Source organism: Hyposmocoma kahamanoa, unplaced genomic scaffold, assembly GCF_003589595.1.
Source record: "Hyposmocoma kahamanoa isolate Upper Pololo Valley unplaced genomic scaffold, ASM358959v1 100021, whole genome shotgun sequence".
Taxonomy (NCBI): Eukaryota; Metazoa; Arthropoda; class Insecta; order Lepidoptera; family Cosmopterigidae; genus Hyposmocoma; species Hyposmocoma kahamanoa.
Genome location: NW_020653200.1, coordinates 10,539,634 through 10,549,273, shown reverse-complemented (window position 1 = coordinate 10,549,273; position 9,640 = coordinate 10,539,634). Strand labels below are relative to the sequence as shown.

The window sequence follows — 9,640 nt, the reverse complement described above, 5'->3', positions numbered from 1 at the left end:
TATTCCGAATTATAGTGACAAAAGTTATCAAAAATAACTTTTGTTTATATCTTACAGTAATAAGGAAAGTAAAAATGAGTTTAAGTAAGGAATACAGTTGTATTATTAACTTAAGAGTCGGTAACTACCTCAGCTCGAATTCATAGTTTTCCAGTACTAATACGATTCATTTTGCTTGGGTCGAGCGGCAGTGACGCTGGCATTACATTTCAGAATGTATTTTTTACAAACGAAATTAAAACCATTTGAAAAATGTATATCGTATAGTATACGTGTTCTATTTAGTTGAGTTGGTATAAAAAAGAAACATTGGTATATGTAAAGTACCTATTAAATACAGCTGTTTTCTTGTAAAGTTTTCAGGTAAGTTTGTGTTTTTTCTATACTGAAATTTTTCATATTCAATTTTTTTTGATAGTAATCAGTGTATGTCCTCAATTTTACTATATATATTTTATAATTGATTCAACACTTTCACTGTTATGCAGAATCATCCAAAGCTTTAATTTGAGGTTGTATAGGATTACGTACTTGTTTAGAAGTCCTTAATAAGTACGTAATCCTAAAGTAGCCAGATTAGAATGTATAATTTACAGTAAATAAAATGTCTAGCAACAATTAAAATTTTAAATGTATTTTATTAGAACGGGGAATTCTCTCTATGTAGCAATCTGTCTCTTATACCTTTCAAATTGCAGTCATCTAACCAGTTAGCACATATCTTCTCGATGTTGTAATATATATTGTTAGGAATTACTGTAACGAATGGATCTTCGTTGCCGGTTTCGAGAACCAAAAAATCGTTGCGACCCATTTTTTCTATGGTGGCTTTATCCAATAAAGCTGACGATTCTTTGACGATAGTCACTTTTAGTTCTTTTTCCACCAGTTTTGAGAATTCATCATCATTTGGTTTCGGGTTTTTAGTTGGGTCAGTAGAGATTTCTACTGCTCTTTGCTTTGCCTCATTCTCTTTATTTTTGGCTATTGCTTCATATATATTTCTCGACTGGCTCATTTCATACGGCGAAATGTATCTTCTAGCATTGTTTGTTAGATATAACTTGGTACTTGCTAAATTCTCAAGGATACGACGTAGAATATTTCGGTTTTCGTTATTATGGATTTGCCGCTTGTAGGAGGGCTGCGGCATTCGCAAAGGCTGAACTGCTTCTAAAATGGAAATGCCGACGAGTAATTGTACCTGAAAAGGAAGGGACCTGTAAGTAGAATATTATAAAACAGCTTAATATGTATTAAGCTATGTATAATGTATGTACATTATAGAGTCACTTCCAATTTTTTTTGACAATAAGCGCCCCCCACTGTAGCGTCTTTCAGACGTCATCGTCTGGCCAACGTACGCGTAGCGTCGACACGACATCCGCGCGGCGGCGGCGTAACGCCAGCGCGGCGTCAGTAGGCGGCTGCTGGTGGTCTAGAGGACCCATTCTTTTGCTTTAGTCGAGTATTACTTATTTGACAGTAATTGTTTTGGGCGGATGTTGGACGGAGAACGGGAGTAAACCCATTAAATAATACGTCGGGTATACTCCGGGTATCCGGGAGTATATTTGGAATTAGCGAAAGGAGATCTACAACCCCTTATAAGCGGTTTTTTAATACGTTATTTAGTTCCAGTTTTATTGTTAAGCAAATCCAGCGTAATTGACATTTTTCAAAGAAAAACAAACTAGGTGCTATATGGAAAGTTACCAAAATGTAAATGCGTCAGATATTATAAGGGCAGATCAGTGGATTTAATGTGCCTTATCGTGTTCTGACAGATCTTTCTATCTCACATCGAGAGTAAAGAAAGAAAAATATTATTTTTTACTTTGAATCGAAAATCTCGGTACTCGTGGCGCAGAGAAGAACCATCATAGTACTCAAAGGCAATGTAAGACACGTTCACAAAATAAGTTTGATCTATATAGATTCTTATTTATTTTTTTATCTAATTATATATTGTACAGGAAAACGCAAACCACATTTAGTAAAACGGAAAATACAAACAAAAGGTACTGCGTATTTCTATAAGAAATTTCTGACTGCAGATCAAAATACAGGACACAATAATTACAATAACGGGTTTACGTGCGCAACAAAACAAAATTAAATTATGTAGTAAAATAATAATAATAATAATAAAAACAGCAAAATTATTGAATTACTACAGACCATATTAATACACATTTCATATCTTAGTATTATAGACAAATGGATGGAACATAGAATAAATGGTGCTCCTTGACTCTCATTTTAAAGATAGCTAAGGATTTACTGTCACGTACAGTAATGGAAAATGCTTTCCAAAGTCTGACCGCATGAACAGTAAAGGAGTGAGAATAAAAACCGGAAAAAAAATGATGGAAAAGATAATTGGGTCCTAACGAGAGAGCGACAAGGCTTATCCTGGGACCTGAGAAAGCAGACAAGCTCTTTCAGATACCTGGGAGACGAAGGATTATGTAGAATGTTGTAAAGAAGAGAGACGAATGGGAAGCCACTTGAGCTGACTGCGATAGTGTGAATTTTTACATATTTACGAAGGCCAAATATGAACCTTATATATAGATTTTGCAACCGTTCAAGCTTATTTAGCAGTTCTTCAGTAGCATCTAAATAGCAGGAATCTGCATAGTCTAAGGGTAAAATTAGAGATTGAACTAAACAGATCTTGGTTTTTAAAGGCATAAAGTTTTGGAGGCGCTTAAGCGAGTGCAAGGAGTAATGGACTTTTCGACATACTTCATTAACATGTGAAATCTAAGCTAAATTACAAACCACAAGCAGACCCAGATTAGTAATAGTAGAAGTATAGGTAATAAATAGGCTTTGAATTATACTGTATAATTGGGACAGAATCAATGTCAAAAATGCCACGTATATGCTCACTTTCCATAATCATGGCCGGCGACTTTTTGGGTTTAACCAACAAGCCAAAAGACTCAGCGCAATGAGCGATGTTTCTTAAATCAGCGTTAACCGCTTCAACGGCTGCAATGACATCGGAAGTTTTAAAACTACAGTAGAGCTGCAAATCGTCAGTATAGAGATGGAAGTTTGAGGACAACACAAAAGTGACAGACTTAATGAAAGTAGAGAAGAGGAGAGCCATGACGTCCTTAATAGTTTGTGTTAACCAGGGGGCAGGAGCATATCTAACTTTTATCCGTTTTAAAGGCGCATAACGATCATAAAGTTTTGTAATATTCTCATTGAAAAGAGTTACCTTCCGGTCAACGACTACGCAGTCCAACACTGGAGTTCAGTCAATATTACCCGCATCATTACGCGTAAGCGCCTCCGAATCTGCACTTGGGGGAACGAATTTTATACGAGAGAAAAATAAGGTCATGATAAGAAAATACACAAGATAACTCTGGGAAGCACAATGCTCAGGAGACGAGACAATTATAAGGTCAAGAAGAGATGGAGTACAGTTGGGAAAATGATGAGTAGCAGACAAAGGTAAAATATGCAAGTTAACAGAAGATAGTAGAAAAAGTAATTTATAGGCTCGATTATCATTTTTAACAAACACGTGTTAAAGGAAAGTAGTCGATGTTAAGAGAGTTTTTTCTTTCAGTTTCATTTCGTTTTCGTTGAAGAAGAAACTGTAGTGACTCGAAACTATTTATATATGTGAACTTATTTAGAAAAGTGCGGCAGCGATGTGGGTGGGTTTTGCGTAATATATGTACCACTCCATCTTTAGTCCACACTATCACCAAAGTCAAAGTTAAATAACCATTTGTTCCATAGGTAACATTTTTACACTTCAAAACGTCATTTTTTGAGCTACTGCTCTTACACTACGCTGACCTCCCTGAGAACATCGAGCAAGAAAATCTAGGGATTGCTCTTTTCAAATAAACTTAAATACTATAGAATACATTTTGAATCATATTCTCTCGTTGTCTTTCCATAAATCTTTATCTAACACGTAGTCTACAATTTTGTAATATGACTTTTCAAATAAAATACTTTTAATGCAAGTTTTAAACTTAACAAATAGTAATCTTGATATATGCTCCGGAATCTTATTTTAAAAACGTATACAATTCCGCATAAAAAAATCGTTTACCTTAGTTAAACGAAAACGTGGTAACATTAGTTTGGACATAGTTCGAACATAGTTCTAAGGTTAATATTATGGATAATATCTTCTTTCTTAAGAAAAAAGTTTAAAGAGACTGGTATAATGACTTATCATTATACCAGTCTCTTTAAACTTTTTTCTAAGAGAAATCCGAGAACCTAAGCGGTACATAGAACAAATCACTCATTTTTGCAACAGAAATTTGGTTACCGAACGGGATTCTCATGTGGGGTAAAGCGGCAGATAGGATATTATACTATAGAAGTGACTAAAGTAAACTAGTCTAGCAGTAGCAACAAAACTTGGCCAGCAGATTAAGCTCTGCTGCAAGGAAGGTATTTGTGGAATCCATTGGAGTTTACTATCTAAAGTCACACACCAAAAATACAGCTTTAACAAGGTCTAACTTTTCTCCATTATTTCTATGATTGGGCTAGTCGGTTTTACATAAGGTAATTCAAATTTCACACACTTTGTCTTCTGGGCATTGAGCAATAAAGTGTTAATATTAAACCAATAGACTACCTTTGAAAGGGTATCATTAATATTGTCATAGTTAACGTCATGTCTGTCTGTTTTAAAAATCAAAGATGTGTCGTCAGCAAACAATACTATTTCGCAAAGGTTCTTGACAAAGTATGGTTTATCATTAATATAAATAAGAAAGGTCCAAGTATTGAGTCCTGCGGAACACCCATTTTTACCGGAGAACCTAAATAATCCATTTATGTCTACTTTCTGAATTCTACCGTTAAGATATGACGCGACAAGTTCCAAGGCATTGCCACTTACTCCGTAATATTCCAGCTTCCTAATAAGAGCAATATGATCCACGTAATCAATGCCTTCGAAAGGTCTCCCAGTGGAAAGTTAGTGTTTTCGATGTAAACACGGTATCAAATTCATTTTTAATGCAATAAAATATCGTGCTGTATAAAATATTTGGAACCTCCGGTATATGTGGGAGTGAATTTATACTATTGTCGATATTCTTTTGAAATCTATTGATTCGTCCTGTGGTAATCGGTCTGCAGAGAAATTAGTCTACCTTCTTGCACATTTTAAAATTAAAAGTAGCCAATTAACCACTGTAGTCTGGTCTTAAGTAATTTATTATTGATTTAGATACCGCATTTGTGTTGCAAAAAATGTTATCAGTACAAGTAGACGATGAAGCAGTGATGCGAGTTGGTTCCAAGAAAAAAATTATCAAGTTAAAACTTTTAAATAAATTAATGAGTCTTACCGAAGTAGAATAGTTTTCCAACAGGTTTAATCTGGTTTAATTAAACAGGTTCAATTAAAGGTTTGGTAAAATCTGTTTTATACTATCTTCCATGATTAATTCAAACTAGTTGCAATTAGTAGAGGGGACCTGTATACACATAAGATGACAAACTGATCCAATTCCACACATGAAATCTCAATAGTCCGTGCAATAGAGAGATCTGTGATATCCTAACGCTTTTTAAATTTTACATTTCGCTTGATAATAATCATTGATCCGCCTTTACTTAAGTTCTTTCTTCTGAACGAGCTAACTATTACATAATTTTCCACGTTGTTAATTGCTTCGTAGTCTTTCAACCAGTGTTCTGTTACACAAAACACGTCAACGGAAATATCGTGTAAAAAAAGATTTATTTCCAATGTTTTGCCGGAAAGCCTTGAATGTTTTGATGAACTACATGAAAACGATTAGACTTTTCTGTTGTCGTGTTTTCTAGTTTAAATGTTGGTTAGTAATAAGTATACTGTTACTACTTAGAGTAGGAGCATTGTCGTGGGAATGTGTTCTATCTTCTATAAAAGCGTCCTTAATATGAAAAGCTAGTAAATAAAAAAGCTCAGACACCTTAGGGGTAAATGTAAACTATCCTCAAAAAATTTGAAATTCCTTACGAACTTATAAATGTCAAAACCTTAGACTGTTCCTTTATTTTCTTCCATCCTCTAAGGTCCAAACAAAATATACCGTCCCTATGAGGGCATGTCAAATTGTAGAAATGTAAATTTAAATTACCTATATACATACTCATTATGAGTAGTGCCTAGATTGGAGCAGTATGGGAATGCACTTAGCAGGAATTTACACCCACACTTCTCATGTATTCTCAAGAAGAAGTCAATGCCACTATTTATTTCTTTTTTGCTAATGTTATTACTATTATCTAGCATAAGAATCACAGTTGTGTATTTATCAAAGTTGTGATCACTTAAAGGTGTAATAATTTGACTAAAAGTAGCTCCTGGATGGCAATAGTTGAGTGCCTTTTGCTGTAAGTGGTTACGTAGATGGTGACCTAGCCCTGCACCTATTCTGTCAGATAAAATAACCGTTCTTCCAAAGCTACCACAATTGCTCGTTGACAATATCACTATAGGCTTCAGACCATCAAACTTAGTGTAAAAGATGAAGACAGCTGGAGTTACCCAAGTGCATGTTTATAATCTAGATGTGTCACAATAGCGTTTGCGCACTGCGTCCGATTCGTATAAGTTCCGAATCCGAGAAATAACGATCCGAAATGTCACAAGGATTATGTTTTGGTCTATTAGCGATATTCGTATTTTCTCGGATTAGAATCGGACTTAGTGCACAAATGATATCCGAAGTGGGTCCGAGTTTTCTAGATTTGTATAGTCTCGGATTCGTAAAGAAAACGAATCGGATGCTGTAATAAATAAATATTAGACAACATCACATACATTGCCCTGATCCGAAAGTAAGCTAAAGCACTTGTTTTATGGATATCGGAAACAACGACGGTACTACAAACACCCAGACTCGAGACAATATAGAAAAGTTAGTTTTCTACACTGACCCTGCCGGAGATCGAAGCCGGTACTTAGAATGAAAAAAAATCCTACATTAAAATTAAAACCATTACAAAAATATTACATACATACTTCGAAAGTACTTCTTAAGTTGCACCTCTAAGATTTTTTACCAAACTCGTATCTTTATTAGATTCACAATCATTATTGAGATCTCACATTCTTCATTACCTCACAAAAAACCGAATCTATATCTCATGGAGTCTAGAAAGTAGAGTCAGTTTTAGTTACCTCCGGATTTTTGCTGGTTAGGGTTGTCACTTTCAAACAGTAAAAGCAACGTGGTGTATCTTGTAACATAAATTAAATTAACACAAATGTAATTTCGATGACGCTCTAAGTATGGTATGGGGACGCGGCCCACACTCATATAAAACTTTTGTCTAAACTCGATGTCGATACATTATGGCATTGAAGAACAATAGACGCTAACCCGCTCTGCTGACGGATGGCATGTGCCACTCGCGAGTTATGCTATCTATAGGTTTTTACAACAAATTCCCGTCCGAAAAAACATCTTGGTAACACACTGTTCGATAGTCTGCTCTGTTAGGGAAGTGGGAGGTAAGAGGGCAAACGAACCATCAACTCATTCCTTTAACAAAATCAGATCCTTTTATTTTGATTTTGGTAATTTGCCACGATTTTCCATACATTCATAAAAGCATATAAGTTACAGGACAGTTACAGTAAATGGTTTATAGCGGGTTTTACAAGTAACTAAGGTAGCTATATTTCTAAAATATTTAGTATCTCCCTTTTAATATTAAGTAAGCAACTTACCGTACTAAACATGCTTCCGAGATTTAACTATATTACAAACAACAGAAAGAAAAAATGCCTTAAATACAACGGATGTTCTTATCCGAGAATGAAATTCATACCAATCGTGCGTGAAATTAATTACAAAGCCAAGATGTGAATGAAAATATTACTTTCCGCTTACTTGTACTTTCCTTAATAAAATTAATCGAATGTTAATTAATGTCATTTACACGAAGAGTACACGAAGTATTAAATTAAACCACCTTATTTTGAAACGCTGTGTTAAATATTACTGTAAGAGTGAATACAAAAGATAATAAAAGTAATTTCCTTTCGGATTTGAGCAATGTCCTACATTACCTGAAAACCGTTGATAATTACGTAATTCGTTGATTCAAAGTTATGTCCACAACAAAAGTTGAATTAATTAGCACTAGGTTTAGAATAAATTCATATACTTGAAAGGTGACGTTGGTATTACTAATGGAAGTGACTAATTAAGTTTAGGTTTCGAGATATTTTTGCTTATTCCTCTATTCACCTAAAATTTGCACCGACTAGGTATAGGGTGTATATACAGAATATCTGAAACATTTGTATTTGAGGTATGTAGTAACATACAGGATATAAGTAATAATAATAAATAATAATAAAATCGGTTATCTCAACACATTAATAAATAAATAAATATAAACTTTACTCAGTGTTTAATAACAATAGTAGTGGTGCGAGATAAAAAGTCTGTACCACTATCCACATACAATTACACTACGATGCCTACCTTCAAGATTTGCCTTGCCGATAACCAATGAAAGCATTTATTATGGAAAATACGTAATAACAAAATATGACAGTCTCACACAGGCGGGGCAAGATCATTCCAAACTTTGGAAGCGGCGTATTTAAAAAAAAACAAAGACTGCTTTCGGTATCAGTTTTTCAAAGTGGTAAATCGGACTCAAACTTATGTAATGATTGTACATTCAAGAGCGCATCAAGCTTGACACTTTGGACTTTGGACCGTTCTTATTGCAAGCGGCATAAAATTAAATTTAAGCCTCTAGAGTCAAGTTTGACATGCTCTTGACCCTGTACATAGTTACGGTGTAATCTCTTTTACGTATTCTAAAACTGATACAAGAATTTAGCACTCTTTGAATTTGCCGGCTCTGCCTTACTAGTCTTAATATACAGACGAGGGCTAAAACGTCGTCACAGTATTGCAAATGAGGTAACATCAATGCATTACATAATTGCAACCATATTTTTGAACTTAAACAACTTCCCAAATTATACAGGGACCTAACAGCGCCAAAACAACGGCCTCTTTTTTGGAGAATATGTTATTCAAATCTTAAGCTCTTCATCCATGAGAAGACCGAGATTACGAACACAATCCTGCCTTGGAATTATAGTTCTGTTAATAGTTATCATAGGGTCCACATCCTTAATATTAATAAAAAAATATATTTATTATGTACCAAAAACGATTAAAACACGCTTTCCTAAATTTAGAACGTGGCCATGACGATCGGACCAGTCGGCCACAGAATCCAAGTTAGAACATAGTGTTCGGAAGGCCCACAAATCTATTTACAGATCTCTACGTGCGTCCTAGACTGCTGAGGGCAGCGGTGATTCGTAAGCGAGGGCTCATTCGTAGTTGCCGTCGCGCTACAGTGAGGACGCGCCGACTCGCGATCTACACCACTAAGCAAGTTCGCGCGTGCAACAAATTTACGGCAACTTTTATGAGAAAAAGGTGCTCCGCTGATGAGCCAGTAAGTACTAAATATTTTTTTTTTATATTGAATGTTATTTTGCTGTTATGTTTTAGTTATAATAATTAGGTATTAAAGTCACTGTGCTATATTTTTTGTTTTATTTTCTTCAAAGTGTGCGTTTGTCTCTTATTAAAAAGTGGTTTGATTT

The 9,640-nt window shown here is 34.9% G+C and overlaps 1 protein-coding gene across 6 annotated transcripts; it reads right to left on the bottom strand.

Moving 5' to 3' along the window:
* Window positions 1-638: 638 nt before the first annotated feature.
* LOC113226898 lies at window positions 639-9,379 on the bottom strand. 6 transcript variants are annotated; one of them, XR_003310151.1, is made up of 3 exons: window positions 7,175-7,646; window positions 5,352-5,480; window positions 639-1,204 (listed from the first exon to the last, which is right to left on the bottom strand). XR_003310151.1 is itself a non-coding variant. In XM_026459700.1 (2 exons), the coding sequence occupies exons 1-2, from the start codon at window positions 7,241-7,243 to the stop codon at window positions 641-643; spliced, it is 633 nt and encodes a 210-aa protein (XP_026315485.1). In that variant the 5' UTR covers window positions 7,244-7,631; the 3' UTR covers window positions 639-640. The 6 variants fall into 6 exon arrangements, 1 of the variants encoding a protein (XP_026315485.1); XR_003310152.1 differs by lacking the exon at window positions 7,175-7,646 and adding an exon at window positions 7,012-7,126; XR_003310155.1 differs by lacking the exons at window positions 5,352-5,480; window positions 7,175-7,646 and adding an exon at window positions 9,190-9,379.
* Between the last annotated feature and the right edge of the window lie 261 nt (window positions 9,380-9,640).

Excerpts from the sequence above, each read along its gene's own strand:
- LOC113226898 (XM_026459700.1), bottom strand. The coding sequence starts at position 7,243 with ATGTTACAAGATACACCACGTTGCTTTTACTGTTTGAAAGTGACAACC. Across the intron at positions 1,205-7,174 it reads TAACCAGCAAAAATCCGGAG|GTACAATTACTCGTCGGCAT; the intron begins GTAACTAAAACT and ends CTTCCTTTTCAG.